Source organism: Pygocentrus nattereri, chromosome 10 (genome assembly GCF_015220715.1).
Source record: "Pygocentrus nattereri isolate fPygNat1 chromosome 10, fPygNat1.pri, whole genome shotgun sequence".
Taxonomy (NCBI): domain Eukaryota; kingdom Metazoa; phylum Chordata; class Actinopteri; order Characiformes; family Serrasalmidae; genus Pygocentrus; species Pygocentrus nattereri.
In genome coordinates this window covers 3,077,501-3,098,919 of record NC_051220.1, presented here as the reverse complement: position 1 = coordinate 3,098,919, position 21,419 = coordinate 3,077,501, and the positions used below count along the sequence as shown (strand labels likewise).

The following is a 21,419-nucleotide window of genomic DNA, read 5'->3' as shown; positions in this document are numbered from 1 at the left end:
AGACACAGCTGGAGTTTTTAAACACTGCGTCCACTCACTGTCCACCCTATTAGACACTCCTACCTGGTCGGTCCTCCTTGTAGATGTAAAGTCAGAGACGACAGCTCATCTGCTGCTGCACAGTTTGTGTTGGTCATCCTCTAGTCCTTCATCAGTGGTCACAGGACGCTCCTGGCTGGATATTTTAGGTTGGTGGACTATTCTCAGTCCAGCAGCGACACTGAGGTGTTTAAAAACTCCAGCAGCACTGCTGTGTCTGATCCACTCAGACCAGCGCAACACACACTAACACGCCACTACCATCATCAGTGTTACTGCAGTGCTGAGACTGACCCACCACCCAAATAGTACCTGCTCTGTGAGGGTCCATGGGGGTCCTGACCACTGAAGAACAGGGTAACAGAGTATCAGAGAAACAGATGGACTACAGTCTGTAACAAAGTGCACCTACATAGTAGAAGTAGAAACAAGGAGGTGGTCAGTATGTTAGGTCTGATCGGTGGAGAACATAACAGAACCATATACAGCACATTCTCCATCAACCTGAAGAACCATTTCACCATACAAGGAACCATTTAAGCATGAAATGGTTTTATCTAGAACTAGTGCTTCTAAATGGAACCGTTCGATTTCCTAAAGAACCCTTGAAGAATCTTTTTTTTAAGAGTGTGTTGTTAAGATGAAAAAACAAGTCATTTGGAAAGGAACCAGACGTCTGAAGACTTTAACGGCTCTAAAAGCTCACAGAACATTTCTACACGAAATGGTAACAAATACACTGCATGACGCCTGAGACACTGTTTTACAATAGTTTTGAGGTAAGATTCTTCCTAAAATGTCCTTATTTGAATACATTCCTGCCGGAGTGTTTTACCACTACCGTTATCAACACTGTATATCAAATCTAAGAAAACACACGTAGGTTCACTCGTCGTTGGATAGTAATAAAATAGCTATACATCTATTGTAGACATCGAGACCCCAGGGGCCATATTACAGAAAATTCTCATCTTTTTGTCTGAACTTAAAATCCGACAGGTCAGATTTTTCACAAATTCGTATTACAGAAGCAAATCTGATCTTATTTTAAGAATCTTTATCTTACAGCGTCCTATCTCTTAGGAAATCTTCACTTTCTCGATTGAAGTCGACAATCAACTGTCAGTCTGTTACCTAGCAACGACTATACGTGCACAGCTTAAACATTAACACATAATCACGTTAGTTAGCCAGGCAGCTAACTTTAGCTACCGTTACTGAGGTAACGAAAGGCTGCGTCCCAATTGTGTACTACACACTAATACTACACAGTATACACTGTGTACTAATCTTAATAGTATGAGCTCGACAGGTTAGTACCCAAAATATTAACGTACTACACCATTCTTACTAAGAGGAACCGACGAACCGTTGCTATGACAACACACATCATATCAAGCTAGACTCTGAAGGCTAGCTAACGAATTAACGTGCTGAATGAAAACATTAGCAAGTACAACACATCCGTTTTTTTAACACAATATTTTACAAATTTGGGACGAGCTCACATTTATACACCTTTTATGGTCCCGCTACCACCGCAGCTGTTGTCGCATCACCGTCCACCACTTTTTCAGAATTTTCCAGACACGGGAAAGCTCCTCCCTTTATGTTTTAACATTGGATTGTGAGACAATAGTGTCCATCATTACTATACTCAAAAACCCACTGGTTCTAAGTATGCATTGTGGATTTTTGAGTATACTCAACTTTGACACTTCTGACTATACCACATACTCAAACACTAGTTAGTATTAGTATTAAATGTGCAATTGGGACGCAGCGAAAGCCAGATAACACTAAAGCGCTTCGTGCTGTTTATCAGAGTCATCGCTTCCCAGTTTCAGTCTCCATTTCCCAAACGCTTAATCCGAACGCGCTATTCCTCCTAATAAATAGACACACGGTCAGCTCCGTCTCCTCATTATTCACCACCATCACTGTAATATTGTATCATCAACATTAACACCTGAAGGTAATAAGAGGGACGGTGGAGAGTCTCTGCATCATCTGGGGCTCAGACGCTCTGGGGTTTATCTTAAAGTTAAGAAAATATTTAGGATATTTTCACAACTTAGGCTGTTTCTGCAAAACCATTTTCTAATCTGGAAATAAAATATGATTACAGACTTAAGAACTGTTGTTCTGTAATAACCTCTGTTCTAACTTCAGGCTTAAGTGAAGTTGCCATGACAACAAAGCAGATCTCAGACTTCTGAATTTTCTGTAATATGGCCCCTGGTTCCTATAAGCACCATTGTAATGAAACCATGGTGGGTACGTTTCTCTACGATGCACCATTTCACATCAAACCACTCTGCATGACTTTACATCTCAACCACTGAATTATACAGAACTCATGAAAAATCAGTTGAATTACCCTTTAATAAAGGTTAATGCAATCTGTCCAAAGGCAGACCAAATACGGCTGATACAACGAGGAGGTGAGTTATTTTTACAATCAGGGATATATGATTGCAGAGCTTGTATTAAATTCCTCTTGTTCTTCCTTAACTCTAACCACAGCAGCTTTCACCAACATCAGCTCTACACTGAAGACAAAGCAATGAGACAGTTGTCGCAGAAGCCTTTTAGCTGATGCGGAAGGTGGGGACTATGGAAAGCGCTGCTGGACTGTTTTGTCTTGAGAAGAAAGAGTTTTGAAGTCCTTGCAGAATGTCTTTTGGAGACGGACGCTGATAAATGGCTCCCATTGAACTAACCGATGCTGGCAGTTGACAAACGAGCCATTCATGGTTCAATAAGCGCTTCACAGGGGAGAACCAGTCCTGCGCACAGCAACTTTCTATTTTTAAGAAGAAAAGTCACAACGTCCTGCCTTTTAAACGAGTACAAGTACAAGGTGGTCCCTCCCACCAGAAGAAACCAACAGCATCAATAGTCCATATATTAACCGATCTTTTCACAAGTGTGGCTCTATGAATAGTGAGTCTTTTGATTTGAAGCCAGAGAAGACGATACAACCTGCTTGTTTGCCCAAGACTAACTGTCAAAAGGACATTCAGGCCTAAACGTAGCACTTCATAAAGTATTTGTTGAGTTATGTAACATTCTAAAGTGCACTGCACCCTCCAGCCTCACTGGTTGACAGAATGTTGCATTGTTTTTGTGTGTTTCCATACGTAAGATGCCAGGTCTGTAGGAGCTGTGGATGTTCCTCACAGAAAACATTTTAAATCTGGGTCCATTGGCTTGCACATCTAACATCTATATGAATTAAGTCTTTTCATGATTATTCATGGAACTTTTTGATTCATGACAACAATCAACATTTGCATCCTTGTTAGGTGACCCTGTTTTGAAAGGCAACCCAAAAATCCTAAGTGCTAGTTCTGTAGTATATCCTTTATCATATTCTACTATCCGGCGTCGACAGAGAATGACGGGTTCTTCTTTTGAGTCTTAGTTGTAGTAGTTCAGTGCCACTGTCACCTTGGGATTGCTCAATGAGGGTCTCTGGGAAGCCACTTTTTGGACATCTTTAATTAAATCTTAAACGTTTGAGCTCACAGGTGAAGCTACAAATCCTTGGCCCCTTGATAAAAGCTAACAAAAGGGACATTTCCAAATGTTATCTACAATTCCTGGCACACCTTCCAAGGGCCCTGTGTAGATTAGGGTTCCCTGGGTCAGGCAGGGATTTCCTGCTTGAGGTTTACAGCTTCACACCTGTATTTCTGGATGCCAGGGTCATCCCGACACTGTGGTCTCGGGCCTCTCCACCAGTCGGAGTGCCTCGTGCATGCCGGCTGCTGACAGCCTGCGGTTGATGTTGCGGTACCGGCAGCTGAGAAGGCTGCGGTAGGTGGTGCGCAAGTCGCGGTTGAAGAAGGCATAGATGAAAGGGTTTATGAGCGAGTTGGCATAGCCCAACCATAGCAGCGTCCTCTCCACCCACAGTGGTACACAGCTGCACTCTGTCCCGCACACAAAAGGTCGGGCTGTGGACAGCAGGAAGAAGGGCAGCCAGCAGAAGCCGAAGGCCCCCACTACAACCCCCAGAGTGGCTGCTGCCTTCTGTTCTCGCTTGAAGATGGAGATGCTCTTGCGGTCAGAGGCACCGCCGGCCATTCCCCGCAAGAGTCGGGGCAACCGGGTGCATTCCTCCACCTCTCTGTGCAGCTTCATTGCAACAGTAACACAGTCCACGCCTGTCGTCTCTTCGGCACCATCCCCAGGGTCCTCCTCGTCCTCTTTGTTCTCATTTCGCCCACTCTCACCCGGCCGGGGGAAACCTGTGATGGTATGCTTTGCCGCACTCAGCTTGGCCGCCCGATAAATGCGGTAGTACATGATCAGCATGACAGTCATAGGTATGTAGAATGCCACAGCAGTGGAGTAGATGGTGTAGCCAAAGTCCTGGCTGATCAGGCACACCTTGTCGTCGTTCACATTCTGCGCCCAACCGAAGAGTGGCGGCAGGGTGATGGATGCAGAGAGTAGCCACACAGAGAAAACCATTTTGGCCATGCACCAGCCATTCTGCCGCACCGGGTACGTCAAGGGTCTGGTGATGCCCAGATACCTGAAATAAAAGATAATGAGAAGGTTTGCAGAGATCTTTCTAAGGATAACTAAGGATGATATTGTTGAGCATTAATAAATCATTCTAGTAGTGATTATGCCCATAAAACTGTAATACCTGTGTGACTGTGATAACAATAGTTATGCGTCGTTTTGGAGTAAAGAAGGAAGGGAGTCAAAAAAAAAGGAGGAGGGCAATTAGGGCTGGAATTTCAGACTGTGTAAAATATTGATTTGTATCTAGTGTTTACAGACTTCAAAAAAGTGCCTTTTAGTGTTTATAGGCTCTAGACAGTCAAAAAATGTTATGTAAAGTACTGAATCATTTTTACCTAGTATCAAATTGTGTTTGTGAACTTCAGACAGTCAAAAAATCTATATGTAAAGATTTGATTTTTGTTTACAGGCTTCACACAGTCAAAGAAAACTGTGAAATCCTTGATTCTGTTTGATTTACAGATTTCAGAAGAAAATTCTATGCAAAGTACTGAATTGTGTTTACAGGCTTAGGTCAGTCAAAGAAAACAATATGTAAAGTACTAAATTCTCTTTACAGACTTCAGACAGTCAAAAAACTAAACGCAAAGTAGGGAAATCTGTTCACAGATTTGAGTCAGAAAGAACTGAATGTAAAGTACTGAACTTCATCTAAACATGTGTAGAAAGTTCAGAAAATAGATTGAAATTACTGTGAAGTACTTACTTGTGTCTCATTGTACTTCAGAAAACCATAGTAAAGTACTGACTTTGGTGGCTAACAGTGCCCCCAAACTTCAGAAAGTCAAAACTAAATGTAAATTACTGATATTGGTGTCCAATAGTGTTCCCAGACTTCAGAAAGTAAAAACTAAAGTACTGACTTTAGTGTCCAGTAGTGTCTCCAGACTTTATAAACTCAAAACTACAGTACTGACTTTTGTGTCCAATAGTGTTCCCAGACTTTAGAAACTCAAAACTGAAGTACTGAATTTTGTGTCCAGTAGTGTCCCCAGACTTTAGAAACTCAAAACTAAAGTACTGACTTTCGTGTCCAGTAGTGTCTCCAGAACTTCAGAAACTCAAAACTAAAGTACTGACTTTTGTGTCCAATAGTGTTCCCAGACTTTAGAAACTCAAAACTAAAGTACTGACTTTCGTGTCCAGTAGTGTCTCCAGACTTTAGAAACTCAAAACTAAAGTACAGACTTTTGTGTCCAGTAGTGTCCCCATACTTTAGAAACTCAAAACTAAAGTACTGACTTTTGTGTCCAATAGTGTCTCCAGACTTTAGAAACTCAAAACTAAAGTACTGAATTTTGTGTCCAGTAGTGTCTCCAGACTTTAGAAACTCAAAACTAAAGTACTGACTTTTGCGTCCAGTAGTGTCCCCATACTTTAGAAACTCAAAACTAAAGTACTGACTTTTGTGTCCAGTAGTGTCCCCAGACTTTAGAAACTCAAAACTAAAGTACTGACTTTTGTGTCCAATAGTGTCCCCATACTTTAGAAACTCAAAACTAAAGTACTGACTTTTGTGTCCAATAGTGTCTCCAGACTTTAGAAACTCAAAACTAAAGTACTGACTTTTGTGTCCAGTAGTGTCCCCAGACTTCAGAAACTCAAAACTAAAGTACTGACATTTGTGTCCAGTAGTGTCCCCATACTTTAGAAACTCAAAACTAAAGTACTGACTTTTGTGTCCAGTAGTGTCCCCAGACTTTAGAAACTCAAAACTAAAGTACTGACTTTTGCATCCAGTAGTGTCCCCATACTTTAGAAACTCAAAACTAAAGTACTGACTTTTGCATCCAGTAGTGTCCCCATACTTTAGAAACTCAAAACTAAAGTACTGACTTTTGTGTCCAGTAGTGCCCCCAGACTTCAGAAAGTCAAAACTAAGTGTACAGTACTGACTTCTCAGCCTCATATTCGTTGATTATCTTTGAGGATGTTTCTCACCTGTCGATGCTAATCACGCACAGCGTCATGATGGACGCCGTGCAGCACATCACGTCCATGGCGATGAAGACGTTGCAGAAGAACTGGCCGAAGATCCAGCGGCCGCCGATCAGGTCCGTGATGCTGACGAAGGGCATGACGGCGAGCGCCACGGAGAGGTCCGCGAGCGCGAGCGACACGATCAGGTAGTTGGAGGGCTGCCGCAGCTTCTTCACGAAGCACACGGAGACGAGCACGAGCACGTTTCCGCAGATGGTGCTGAGCGTGAGCGCGGTGAGCACGGCGCCGATCAGCACCTTCTCCGCGCCGCCGTAGCTCAGGATGTGCTCGGCGCAGCGCGTGCGGTTGGCCGCTGCCATCACGAGGCTCGGCTCGAGGGCCGAGGGTCCCAGCATTTCCGAGGCCACGGAACCGGGCAGGTGCGCGGGCACGTGTACGGCGGGCACGCGCTCCCCGCCGCCGCCGTCGTGCGCGAGCCCCAAGAGCCGAGGAAGCAGTAGCGCCTCCGAGATCCTCACGCTCGCAGCGCCCGCGCCAGGCTCCCGCGCGCGCGCCTCCGCCATGAGCGAGCGCGCGCTCTCTCCGTAGCTCGCGGTCCTGTTCGCGTCTCCGAGCACCATGGAAGCCGCGCGCGCTCTTCTCTTTATCGCCGGAACGCAGCCGCGCGCGCTCGCGCCTCCGTAGCCGCCGTGCGCATCCACGCGCGCGTCCCGGTGATGGAGAAGAAGAAAAAGTCAGAGAGAGAAGATCCGCGCGCGCAGCGTGGAGAGATCAGCTCACAGCAGAGAGTGGGTGAAAGAGCTCGGGGGGCCTTATATCATTAGCGTGACGTCACTCGTGCCCTGACACTCACTCACACACACACACACACACACACACACACACACACACACACACACACTTTGGACTGTAGTCCATCTGTTTCGCTGATACTCTGTTACCCTGTTCTTCAGTGGTCAGGACCCCCATGGACCCTCACAGAGCAGGTACTATTTGGGTGGTGGGTCATTCTCAGCACTGCAGTAACACTGACGTGGTGGTGGTGTGTTAGTGTGTGTTGCACTGGTATGAGTGGATCAGACACAGCAGTGCTGCTGGAGTTTATAAACACTGTGTCCACTCACTGTCCACTCTATTAGACACTCACTGTCCACTCTACTAGACACTCCTACCTTGTCGGTCCACCTTGTAGATGTAAAGTCAGAGACGACAGCTCATCTGCTCCTGCACAGTTTGTGTTGGTCATCCTCTAGTCCTTCATCAGTGGTCACAGATGCTGTGAGGCGCAATACAGGACAGCCAATCAAGACAGGGCTCATTTACATATATCAGTCTTACAGAAGCAAAAACAGCCTGTTTAAGGGACAAAGAGAGGCTGAGAACTGATGGTGTAAAATGCATTTCAGCTGATTTTGGTGTGTGAACCCACGAACCCACAAGTGTCATAAGCAGAAAAAATCAAATACAACAAGGTCGGATCTGGATCTGGATCTGGATCTGCATCTGGATCTGGTTCTGCATCTGCATCTGGATCTGCATCTGGATCTGCATCTGCCTCTGGATCTGCCTCTGGATCTGCACCTGGATCTGGATCTGGATGTGCATCTGGATCTGCATCTGGATCTGCATCTGGATCTGCATCTGCCTCTGGATCTGCCTCTGGATCTGCCTCTGGATCGGGATCTGGATGTGCATCTGGATCTGCATCTGGATCTGCATCTGGATCTGGATCTGGATCTGGATGTGCATCTGGATCTGGATCTGGATCTGGATAACGCTAAAAGTCGGTTCTGTCTGTTTTGATAACCAGTCTACATTAAGTTGCCTGCCCGTCTTCCTTCCAGAGGCTCTTCTGTGAGTCTTCAACTGGTTGAGTTAGCTAGAAAGACCAGCAGCAGCAGCAAGGCTGCGAGGTCAAGCAGGCTTTGTCCCAAACCAAGCATCAAAATAGCCCATCAAAGCCACCTGTACGGAGCCCTGAAGGGCACACGGTGATTAATTTTTAATAAAACATGGCCACAAATTAATATACTGAGCCATGGATTACTGTATTAAGGACACAAATTACTATATTGAGGCCACAAATTAATATATTGAGGCCGTAAATTGATATATTGAGGCCACATATTACTACACTGAGCCATGGATTAATGTACTAAGGCCATACATTGCTATATTAAGGCCACAAATTAATATATTGAGGCCACAAATTACTATACTGAGCCATGAATTACTGTCCTAAGGCCACAAATGACTATACTGAGGCCACAAACTATTATATCAAGGCCACAATATATCAAGGTTTGCTGAGACCGCAATGCTTGAAATGGCTGAAACACTCAGAATCCATCGCAGACGCAAACACGAGCTGAATGAGTGGCACTTTACTGCGTCGGCAACTAAATAAACCATAGCTGCGTGCAAAAGTTTTGGCGCCCCTGCACAAACTACAATGTTTTGTTCTCTGAGTGAAAATAAGTAGATACACACGTATAAACACATAAACACACTTCTGGGCATTTTAATGCATAATTACTTTTTACTGTGCGTACTTTAACGTGTTGGCAGGAAACTAAAACAAAGAATGTGGCCTGTGAAAAAGTTATGGCACATGTTGGAACCCGTTTCAGGTTTTATGTTTTTCCCACATGATAAACTCAGCAGGTAAATAGAAATTGCTCACTAAAAGGTGCAGCACTGTGTGACTTTTAGGCATCTAATCAAATGTTTAACCAGTTGACCTCAGCAGTGAGTTCATCACAATATACATTAGAATAAAGTCGTATTCATAATTCAGATAAACAGAAAAACAATAAACAGTAACAAGAATTTCTTGGGTCCATATTTTTCCTGGACACCTTCACAGCCGCCACAGAGACTCGTTAATATCATCAATGACATCATGAGCTCAATTTACTGAGCACTGATTGGTCAAACCAGGAGCTGCTTTATAACTACATATAATACTGGGCTTCCTCGAGGAGGAGAGGCTTGGAGATGGGTAAACAAACACACCAACATCCAGAACATCACTATATATATATATATAATCATTATTAATTGATATTCTATACATTTTGTTTATTCAAATATTAACACTTTTCTCAGCAAATAAACACAAACTACACAAATAAACAGAAATGAGTCTTGGGTGCCTCAGACTTTCACACAGTACTGTAGTATATTAAAGTGTCTTACCTGCACAGGGAGGGTTAACTTAAGGGGAGAATTTGCATACAAGTATAAACATTGAAGAATATTCTCTGCGTTCAGTTGTTATTGACTCTTTCAGACGTGATGGTAACGTTAAGGCTTCCATGTTTAAGAGAGCCTCTGTTTTTGCGTCACAGCTCAGCTGGTTTAACTGAAGAGCCTGAAAAGATCAGATTCAGTTCAGTCGTAAGTCCCACACAGAAATCTTAAAAATGACACCAAACTGTGTATAATAATGCGGCACAATAATAAGGATCATTTTGTTTATTGTCAGGAAAAAATCCAATGTTCTTAAAAATGGATATTAACATGAAATATTGAAATATTTTTTAATGCCACACTTCAGTTTTTAATTAACGTACTTTGCGTGGTTGGTGGCGCTGTCGCCTCACAGCGAGGAGGGTCTGGGTTCGATTCCCCGGCCGGGCGACCGGAGACCTTTCCGTGTGGAGTTTGCATGTTCTCCCTGTGTCAGCGTGGGTTTCCTCCAGGTTCTCCAGCTTCTCCCCACAGTCCAAAGACATGCATCAGGCCAAGTGGACATGCTAAATTGCCCCTAGGCGTGAGTAAATGTGTCTGTCTGTCTGTCTGTCTGCCCTGCGATGGCGACCTGTCCAGGGTGTATCCTGCCTTCTGCCCGATGACCGCTGGGACAGAAGGAGAAGTGGCTTAGAAGATGTGTGTGTGGTATAATCTACCGTTCTGATGGAGAAATGTATATGGTACAGCTTTTCCAAGGCCTGTAAGGCTGTTTATGAAGGAAGTTCTGTTTTCCTTTTGGATTGACAGACATTTTTAAATTAGGTGGGGTTTGTCTGAAAACGGGTGGGGTGAGGGAATGCAATGAGTAAGGTTTCTTTCACTGCCCACCTAGCAGTGGGACAGCAGCGCCACCCAGTGGCCAACCACCCAAATAACACCTGCTCGGTTGACCCTGTTGGAGTCCTGACCATTGAAGAATGGTCTGGGACGTCAAAGAGAAGAGTGTATTTTTAGTTTACGAGGGCTTCTGTGTAGAACCATGAACACTCAGAACTAGCTTGAATGGTTCTGGTGAAAGGGTTCTTCCGATTGATGGAGAACGTGGTCCTATATAGAACATTTCTGAGTTCTGTATAGCACCAAATAGGGTCACTGTTTTAAGCTTGACATTGTATTAATAGCATGACCACTTTTTGGTTCTATATAAAGAACCATTTTCAAAAAGGTTCTATATAGAACCATATGCAAAACATTCTCTATCACTCTGAAGAGCCGTTTAATCCCCCCCCCCCCCCCCCCCCCTTTTCCTCGGTTATATTTTTACTGTGCAGGCCATTAGGATATATCGTTATTATAAGAAGAAAACCTCGTATCTCCAAAACAGTGACTTTACAGGAGAAGGAAAAAACTTACTTTACTTCTAATGTAAGTCAATGGAACCAGAATTTTTTCCAGGTCATTTTGGGTCATTTCTTTTGGTTCATTCTTCATGAAATTCACACACAATGTAAAGAACAACAGGTGTTTTCAAATTATGTCAAAAACTGAATAACGATAAAAATGAACATACGAGGTTTTCTTCCGACAACAGCGATATATGGTTTAAACAAGGGGCATCACGAAAGGTTCACGGAGAGGTGGATTAAGCCTGTACTTGGGGGGTCTGGGGCATGGCCCCCAGAATTGTTTTTGACCCCAAAATGTTCATCAAGAACCTTTGGAGCAGGAACATCTGGATAAAGTACTAAAAAATGATTATTTGGTCAAGCAGGCACACAGCACATCTGTCTCTGTAGTTTTCATTAATCCATCCACTTACAACAGGCAACGGTCAAGCAAGGGTACTGCGGTCAAGCAATGCTTTCTCCTCTCTTAGATAAGATCCAAGGTCCTAAAATATTATTCAAACACACAGATTAAAGGTCCGTTCAGTGTCAGAAACAGTGGGATTCTGCTCTGTAGGCATGTTGAATAAGCTAAGTGACAGAATTTCACAGTGACAAATATGACCAGCGTACAGTATCAGCATCAAAGCACAACATATGACTGATGTTGGAAGAAAACCTTGCATCTCCATTTCTCAGTTTTTGGCATGATTTGAAAACGCCTGTTGTCCTTTACATGGTGTGTAAGTTTCAGGATGAATGGACTAAAGGAAATGACCCAAAATGTCTTGGAAAGACGTCTGGTTCCATTGACTTACATTAAAAGTTAAGTAGGTTTTTCCTTCTCCTGTAAAGTCACCATGTTGGAGATACGAGGTTTTGATCCGACAGCAGCGATATTCGCTGGTGATCAGCATGTTAGCTTCCATTTGCCACCCAAACCCACAGAAGAAGTGCACAGTGCCTGCTCTCTGTTGAATCACTCACTAATGAATTCCAAGTGGCCTCTGGAAGTAACAACAGCAAAAGAACTGCACGTTAGGAGCTTCACGAAATGGGTTTCCGTGGCCGAGCAGCTGCACACGAGCCTAAGATCAAAAGGCACAATGCCAGGCGTCGAGGGGAGAAAAACCAGCATATGCTGTGTTTTAGTTGCAGTCATGGTGATAAATATTATATTTTCTCAGTTAAGTTAAATAAAACGCACTATTAATTTTAACCGATAGCTCATACACCTCTCCCTCGCTTTCCTCATTTACAGCGTTTGGCAGACGCTCTTATCCAGAGCGACTTAAACTTTGATCTTTTTTTTTTTTTTTACACAGGTAAGTGAAGGCGGTGTTAGGAGTCTTGCCCAAGGACTCTTATTGGTATAGTGTAGGGCGCTTACCCAGGTGGGGGATTGAACTCCAGTCTACAGTGTAGAAGTTATCCACTACACTAACCTCTGTCAGATCTACTAACTTCAGTCCAGTCAGTCTCTTTCAGTTTTTCTCTCTCCCTCTGTTCCTGTGTTTAGTAATATGTTTATTTTATTAAACTCAGCTTTACACGACCTCCACGAAACAATTGGAGATGTAGCAATTCATTTTTGGAGCTGCCGCCTCTTAATTTCCACCTACTGGTTAAATAACTGAGAGATATAAAATTATTTTATGATCAGCGCTCACGAAGTTAACTCACTGTAATCAACACTACATGGCAAGAGAAATCTAAAAACAAAGAAAGCTACACACAACACACACTAACACGCCACCGCCACCACGTCAGTGTTACTGCAGTGCTGAGAATGACCCACCACCCAAATAGTACCTGCTCTGTGAGGGTCCATGGGGGTCCTGACCACTGAAGAACAGGGGAACAGAGTATCAGAGAAACAGATGATTTGATCCACCTACATATCCATCCACCCACCTATCTTTCCATTCACTCATCCACAGACCTATCCATCCATCCATCCATCCATCCACCTACCTACCTACCTATCCATCCACCTATCCATCCATCCATCCATCCACCCACCTACCTTTCCATTCACCCATCCACAAACCTATCTATCCATCCATCCATCCATCCATCCATCCATCCATCCATCCACCCACCCACCCACTCCAACACTTCACCCCACCCCTCTATCTCAACAAGAATCAGGACACCCCACCCCTAAAAACAGAGGGCTAAGGGCGCAGTGGTAGGGGCGAGGGGTGAAATGGGATTGGGCCTAAGAAGCAGTAGTTAATGACTCGTTACGGATACGGAGGCGGTAATGTCACATTAACTGACTCGCAATTGTCCTATTCTTATTTTACCCACCTATTTACTGCAGTTTGTATCTATTTCTGCCAGCCAAATGACCCTCCTACAACAACAGAGTCTAAATTCTGTCACTTTCCCTTTAATTACATGGTTACTGTCATATGCAGCATATTACCATAGAGTAAAACTAATGGTTGACACCAAAGTGTTTGTGTTTTCTTTATTTACAGTAAATAGATCAGTGACCTTGGATTTTTGTCCCTTATTTAAGTTTTGAATCATTTTAAAAAACTAAATGAGGTTTGTCATATGATACAATTATTATTCCCTTTTATGAGAATTCATTTTAAGTGCATCGTAATTCATTTTAACTATTTATGCCTCCCAGAATGTAAAAATGTCAGCTGGTGCTGAGGTCTGACCTTCAGTGTGGATTAAATAAATATTTTAAATTCTAAAATAAAAACTAAATAAAAACAGATGTAATTGCTATTGGCAGATCTGTATAGTATGGAAGCCCCTTCCTGCCACTGGACAAATACATACACAAAGTCATAATAATGCGTTTTCCATAATTATGACCTGCTATCTCATTATTATGACTTACGAGAAAGAAAGTCATACTTATTATCATCATTATAATAAAATATTTTGACATTATTTAATGTTTGAAACCTTAAAAACCATATCATGTTCCACAGTAATACTTCTTTACTTTATTGAGTAAAAAACTTTTGTCAGTAAATTCATATTTTTTCCGAATGAGGTCAGCAGTCTTTTCACAAATGTTGAAAAGTGTGTCAATATTAAAATCATGGTTAGGCTGGTTCAGGTTACCAAGTCAGGTTTATGTATACCCCAGGAAATTTTCATTTTACACTCACTGGCCACTTTATTAGGTACACCTGTTCAGTTGCTTGTTAACACAAATAGCTAATCAGCCAATCACACGGCCGCAACTCACGGCATTTAGGCATGTAGAGGTGGTCAAGACGACTTGCTGAAGTGCAGACCGAGCATCAGAACGGGGAAGAAAGGGGATTTAAGGGACTTTGAACGTGGCGTGGTTGTTGGTGCCGGACGGGCTGGTCTGAGTATTTCAGAAACTGCTGATCTGCTGGGATTTTCACGCACAACCATCTCTAGAGTTTACAGAGAACGGTCCGAAAAAGAGGAAATATCCAGTGAGCGGTCAGTTATGTGGACGAAAATGCCTTGTTGATGTGAGAGGTCAGAGGAGAACGGGCAGACTGGTTCCAGATGATAGAAAGGCAACAGGAACTCAAATCACCAACCAGAATCTCTGAGGAACGTTTCCAACACCTTGTTGAAAGTCTGACATGAAGAATTAAAGCAGTTCTGAAGGAAAAAGGGGGTCCAACCTTTTACTAGTGTACCTAATAAAGTGGCCGGTGAGTGTATAATTCTGTTTATTTGTTTGGTGGCGAGGCGGCACGCTGGCACGGTGGGTGGCGCTGTCGCCTCACAGCAAGAAGAGTCTGGGTTCGATTCCTCGGCCGGCTGATCAGGGTCCTCTCTCTGAGGAGTTCCCATGTTCTCCCCGTGTTTGCGTGGGTTTCCTCCGGGTTCTCCGGTTTCCTCCCACAATCCAAAGACATGCAGTCAGGAAAACTGGACACGCTAAATTGCCCCTGTGTGTGAGCATACTTGACTGTCTGTCTGCCCTGTGATGGACTGGCGACCTGTCCAGGTTGTTTCTCGCCTTCTGCCAAACGACAGCAGGGACAGGCTCCAGCACCCCATGTGACCCAGAAGGATAAGCGGCTTAGAAAACGTGTGTGTTTATGTGTGTGTGGTTTGTATGAGCGTCCAAGTACAACATATATACAACTCCATTTCCAAAAAAGTTGGGACGCTGTGAAAAATGTAAATAAAAACAAAATGCAGTGATGTGCAAATGATTTTAACCGTATATTTCATTGAAAACTAGACAACAAATCAAATGTTGAAAATGAAGATTTATTATTATTTTTTTTATATATGTGTATTTTAATTGTGAGATGGACTGAGGGGAACCGGGAAACTGTTCTGTGGTCCGAACTAAATATGAGATGCTTTTTGGAAATCATGGACACTGTGTCCTCCGGGCTGAAGACCACTCAGCTTGTTATCAGTGCTCAGTTCTAAAGCCAGTATTCATGATGGTTTAGGGGGCATTAGTGCACATGGCCTGGGTGACGTCCTCATCTGTGAAGGCACCATAAATGCAGAATGACATATACAGGTTTCAGCAACATCTGCTGCCGTCCAGACGACGTCTTTTTCAGGGAAGGCCTTGATTATTTCAGCAAGACGATGTCAAAGCACATTCTGCATGTATTACAGCAGCACTGCTCCATATTAAAAGAGTCCAGGTGCTACACTGTCCAGACCGGTCACCTCTGAGAACATCTGGCACATTTATTGAAATGAAAAATATGACAAATGAGACCCCGAACTGATAAACAACGGAAATCCTGTATCAAACAAGAATGAGAAACATTTCACTTTCAGAAATACAGCAGCGTCTCCTCAGTTCCCAAATGTATGAAATAATTATAATTTATAGATTTTATATAGTACAACAAATATCACCACATCGAACTGATTCTTGAAGATACAAAAATGTACATCACAACAATTTTTAAACCATAACTTTGAAAAACGTTTTTTGTCTCAGAGCCAAATAAAAGCTTCAGCAGTTCCTTTGGTGAGATGCTCCCTTGGACAGTTGCTTTGTCTTGTTTACATTTTGTCCACTAGATGGCCATAAAATACTGACTGATGTATCACAATAACTGATTTTTCTTTATTTTTATCTATGTAATATTAAGGCTAGTGTTGTTGAGTGGGAGTAGTCCATCTGTTTCTCTGATACTCTGTTACCCTGTTCTTCAGTGGTCAGGACCCCCATTGGTCCTCACAGAGCAGGTGCTATTTGGGTGGTGGTGGTGCGTTAGTGTGTGTTGTGCTGGTCTGAGTGGATCAAACACAGCAGAGCTGGGGGAGTTTTTAAACACCTCAGTGTCGCTGCTGGACCGAGAATAGTCCACCAAACAAAAATATCCAGCCATCAGCGTCCTGTGAGCAGCGTCCTGTGAGCAGCGTCCTGTGGGCGGCGTCCTGTGACCACTGATGAAGGACTAGAGGGTGACCAACACAAACTGTGCAGCAGCAGATGAGCTGTCGTCTCTGACTTTACATCTACAAGGTGGACCAACAAGGTAGGAGTGTCTACTAGAGTGGACAGTGAGTGGACACAGTGTTTAAAAACTGTGTCTGATCCATTTGCACCAGCACAACATCAGTGTTACTGCAGTGCTGAGAAGGACCCACCACCCAAACAGTACCTGCTCTGTGAGGGTCCATGGGGGTCCTGACCACTGAAGAACAGGGTAACAGAGTATCAGAGAAACAGATGGACTACAGTCTGTAACTGTAGAACTACAGAGTGCAGCTATACAGTAAGTGGAGCTGATAAAGTGGACAGTGAGTGACAATGAGAGGTGGTCAGGATGTTATGTGAATTCGAAGGTTTGTTGTGAAACTGTTCTGAAGTTCTTTACAGTGGTGGTGACGGGAACCAGGCATGATGTTTACAACACAAACAGACATTTCTCTCTCTTTCCAAACCACCAACATGTGTCTTCTGAGTTTTCATATATGATGTCGATGATGGTAAAATAGTGTTAAATCTGAAAAGGTATATTTTCTTTGGGAACTATTTTGCCTCATAACATCTTGCACGTCCTCTTCCTACCATGAACTGATTCAAATATAACATTTTAGGCCAAAAACTCATCACAACACTATTGTAAAGCATGGTCTCAGGCACCGGGCTGTACTTGTAACCATTCCATGCAATAACTTTCAGCTCTTGAGACGTCTGGTTCCTATCACCACCACTGTGAACAGATCTGCCTTGGTTCATTTCTCTAGACCGAAGTATTTCACAACAAACCATTCCAAATGACTCTGTTCAGGTCTCGACCATTTAATTATGAAGACATTGTGAAAAACTGGTGGAAATCCTCTCAAAAAGGAAAGTATTATAATGGAATAAATGTAGTTCTATTGCTTTGTGTGCATCTTAAAGACAAACAGCAGAACCGGATCATTGCATGCGAGAACGGGGGATCAAGTGTCTTCTGACCGTTGCTAGACTAACTGGTTTCAGTGAGAGTGATATTCCATGAGAAGGTCAACCCAGCAGAGATTGTCCGAGCCTTTCTCTTTGTCGTTAACATAAAGCGGCATGCGAACTCAGCCTGATACCTGAGAACGGGCCCACTGAAACTTCCCTTTGACCCCATTGTTTAGCTGCCTATAGGGTCACTACAATAAGTCACTCTAACCCCTCAGAACTGAGTTACAGGGCGGTGGCTGAAATCTAGTCCTTACGAAACGGGACAAACCCTCAAATAAAGAGCATCACTTCATTAACAGCTACCGCCAGAAATCTCTCTATTGTGAAATACTAAGTCACAATTATGAGTCTAATTATTATGAGGTACTAAGTCATAATTATGAGATAGTCTCATTATGAGATAGTATGTCATAATTATAAGAATCTCATTATTGTAAAACATTAAGTCACAATTATGAGTCTCATTATCATGAGATACTGAGTCACAATTATGAGATACCTCATTATTGTAAAACATTAAGTCACAATTATGAGTCTCATTATAGTGAGATACTGAGTCATAATTATGAGATAGTCTCCTTATTATGAGATGCTGTCATAATTATGAGATAGTCTCATTATACTGAGATACTGAGTCATAATTATGAGATAGTCTCCTTATAATGAGATGCTGTCATAATTATGAGATAGTCCCCTTATTATGAGATGCTGTCATAATTATGAGAGTCTCCTTATTATGAGATACTGAGTCATAATTATTAGTCTCATTATACTGAGATACTGAGTCATAATTGAGATAGTCTCCTTATAATGAGATGCTGTCATAATTATGAGATAGTCTCCTTATTATGAGATGCTGTCATAATTATGAGAGTCTCCTTATACTGAGATACTGAGTCATAATTATGAGATAGTCTCATTATACTGAGATACTGAGTCATAATTATGAGATAGTCTCCTTATAATGAGATGCTGTCATAATTATGAGATAGTCTCCTTATTATGAGATGCTGTCATAATTATGAGATAGTCTCCTTATTATGAGATGCTGTCATAATTATGAGATAGAATCTCATTGTTGCGAAATAGTCAAAATTATTAAGAGTCTCATTATTATGAGATACTAAGTAACTAACTTTCTCATAGTTCTGACTTATTAAAAAGCTATATGTATATGTATATATAGGGCCTCCATATGTGCAGTATGCCTGCTCTGCATTAGCCTCGCTCAAGCAGCCATTATCAGTGACGTCAGAAGCCGGCTGTTGAGCGCGCGCGGCGGTGGGGTGATGTAGCTGCTGCAGAAGCGGACCTTGGTGAAGACAGCGAAGACATGACCGCCAGTGACCCTGTGTGGTAGCCACTGATCCCCCTCACCTTCGCCTACACGGACACGCACTGTTTATTTGTGTTTGTTCACCCCGTGAGCGGATTCTCCGCCAGCTGGGTGACTTCGCCCCGCCTGGTCTCCGAGCAGCGCCGCGCAGCGTTGTCACTAAGCCGGCCAGCGCGTGGCTCGGCTCGGCTGTAATCTCGCCCAAAGCCGCTCGTCTTTCCGAGACATATGGACCAGGCCAAGTCGATGATGGACCAGAAGGGCTCCTCCGGTCCGTGCTGCGCAAACGGACTGCACAAGGCGTTTCGGTCCCAGCTGAGCAATGGAGGTTCCCACAGCCCAAGCGGCGGCAGTCATGACGGTTACCACCACCTTCACCACGACCCCCAAACCAACGGGTCCCCCGCCAAACGGTGTCGGCTACGGAGACGGCTGGACTCGCTGAGGAAGAACAGACCACGTAAGTGGACACTGGACAGGTCCCACTGTCACTTTATTTTTTATGATCTTTTTCAAATTCTCCCGTTCCACCTTAAATGCTGCAGCAGTTCATTACAGGAATGCAGAACATAGAGCGCAGCTGCCGCACCACTTAAGGTGGAACGGGGGAATTCGAACCCGCGTGTGGTTTATTGCTACGAATGTCAGTGTCAATCCAAACGACTGCGTGATTGTGGATTTTATCGACGATGCGCGCGTTTAAATGCCGTTTTTTACGACCACCAGTCATAAACGTTACTGAATGATTCCGCTCCGACTGCACTTTTACCGGGTTACCGTGAACCGGCTCCGTTACACATTAACCGAGAGCCGCACTTCACGTGTTGTTTGAGACCAGGCAGCGTCTGAGGCCGTTAATCCGGCTCGGTTTCGGTCGTGTCTGTTTTGGGGTCGCGGTTTTGGGCAGGAGTGTCCCCCCCGGGCAGAGCCGTGTGCGTGAAAGTCGCTGTCCCCTTTTGTTTTTATGAAAGCGTTTGATCTCGCTGCCCGCGCTCTCTGATTGGCCGGCGCCGAGTCAGGAGGTGTCGTCGATATGGCTCCTCTTCGCGTTCGGCCAATCAGCGCTCGGCTCCGCTCTGCGCCGGCCCTCTGTTAAAGGGCCAGCATGGACCGCCTCCAGAATTATGCAGAACATCTCCTGATTTTCTGCCCTTTTCTCCTTCCAAACAAAACCAAACTCCCGCTCAGCTGCCGTGTGATGTTACCACAGGGCGCGTTTTCGTCGTGACACGGCTTATTTTTCGACTCCGAGCCTCTTTAGCTCCTTTTCTTGGAACGTTAGACCTGCTTACACCTGAGCGGCGGTTCGCAATGAAGCTGAGAAGTGTTAAGAAGCCAGGTGAGTTGATCTGAACTGATGCTCCTCATTAGCTTAAAGGGCAACTCCACCAGTTTCCCAACATGTCTGCATAATTCAGCCCTTACGATGTGAACAGATTTGTTCAGAGTGGTTTGTTGTCGTTGATGGTTCAATGTTGAGAAACTTACAGACTCTGATTTCCTAACAGTGGTGGTGATGGGAACCAGGGGTCACCATGTCTACAACACAGATATGGCCTTTTTGTTTACTGTCCAAAACCACCAGTGAGCCTATACTTACATCTGGGTTTTCATATGTAATGTTGATGATGGAAAAATAGTGGGGAATCTGAAAAAAATGAGTTTTTCGTCGGGGGCTTTCTTGCCTCACAACACACCGCATCGGAATGGATTGAAATAAGTGGAAATTAGCCCGAAATATGATGGCAGAACTATCGTAAGACAGTGTGTCGGACATCAGGCAGCATAGTTCACTCTCACATAGTTTACTTTCTGTGAAGGCGCAATTAGAGACGTTAAACACTTTGGACGTCTGGTTCCTATCGCCACCACTGTGAACTATTCTGACTGTGCAAGATTCTCTAGAACGGAGCATTTCACACCAAGCCACCCTCAGAGCTTTGTTTACGTCTCAACTATTTAATTATGGAGATTTAGAATAAGTAGTGGGTCGTATGTGGCATTTCAGGAGGGTTATCTTTCCTCCCACAGCGCCCCTATAGACTGATGTCACTTGGCACGTCCCAGGAGGCAGCCAGTGGCCAAACGTTGCCCAAGCGTTGCCACTAATTACTGGTTTCTTTAGAAGAATAGTGCTCGAAGCCTCTGGGCCAAGCCAGTGTCCAGCTTTCCGCTATCTCCTGACTTTACTGGCTTGTGTGCGCAGTGAGAATTAACACTGTTTTCTTTTATTGTGAGACCCGCAGACTTGGACCTGAGTGGTAAAGGGCGACTGGACTTTTTTCAAAGTTGGCCGAGTAGCTTTATTTAAAGAGGCTCCTCTGTTCAGCAGCACACGTTATTCATCAGTGTCTCGATCTCAGTCTTTAGCAGTTATAGATTAACTGGACGGGTTACAGCCGCACAGATGGTCATGCACACTAGCAGCCCTGCAGTTGGGTTGTGAAAGTGCCCACTTACGAAAGGCCTCAGTGGCTCAAGTCTCGCCGGTTAACCTAATTCTAAAATCACTTCTGCTTGTGGCCAGTCTGGGTCACACAAAGAGGTGCGTCAGAACTTTGGGGACACGGCCTTGTTT

At 43.9% G+C, this 21,419-nt stretch overlaps 2 protein-coding genes across 3 annotated transcripts in view; one reads left to right on the top strand and one right to left on the bottom strand.

Moving 5' to 3' along the window:
- Positions 1-368: 368 nt before the first annotated feature.
- LOC108413681 (5-hydroxytryptamine receptor 7) lies at positions 369-7,315 on the bottom strand. The gene is made up of 2 exons (XM_017686316.2): positions 6,523-7,315; positions 369-4,585 (listed from the first exon to the last, which is right to left on the bottom strand). Exons 1-2 carry the CDS (start codon positions 7,140-7,142, stop codon positions 3,751-3,753), a joined length of 1,455 nt encoding a protein of 484 aa, XP_017541805.1. The 5' UTR covers positions 7,143-7,315; the 3' UTR covers positions 369-3,750.
- Positions 7,316-19,069: 11,754 nt separating this feature from the next.
- pank1a (pantothenate kinase 1a) overlaps positions 19,070-21,419 on the top strand; it is a 24,498-nt gene continuing 22,148 nt past the window's right edge. The window contains exon 1 of one of the 2 annotated variants that reach the window (XM_037542181.1): positions 19,070-19,301. In XM_037542181.1, coding sequence (XP_037398078.1) covers positions 19,070-19,301 — 232 coding nt within the window. Of the gene's footprint in view, positions 19,302-19,957; positions 20,181-21,419 lie in introns of those variants that run through there. The other variant, XM_037542182.1, reaches the window with a different exon arrangement.

Excerpts from the sequence above, each read along its gene's own strand:
- LOC108413681 (XM_017686316.2), bottom strand. The coding sequence starts at position 7,142 with ATGGTGCTCGGAGACGCGAACAGGACCGCGAGCTACGGAGAGAGCGCG. Across the intron at positions 4,586-6,522 it reads TGCGTGATTAGCATCGACAG|GTATCTGGGCATCACCAGAC; the intron begins GTGAGAAACATC and ends CTTTTATTTCAG.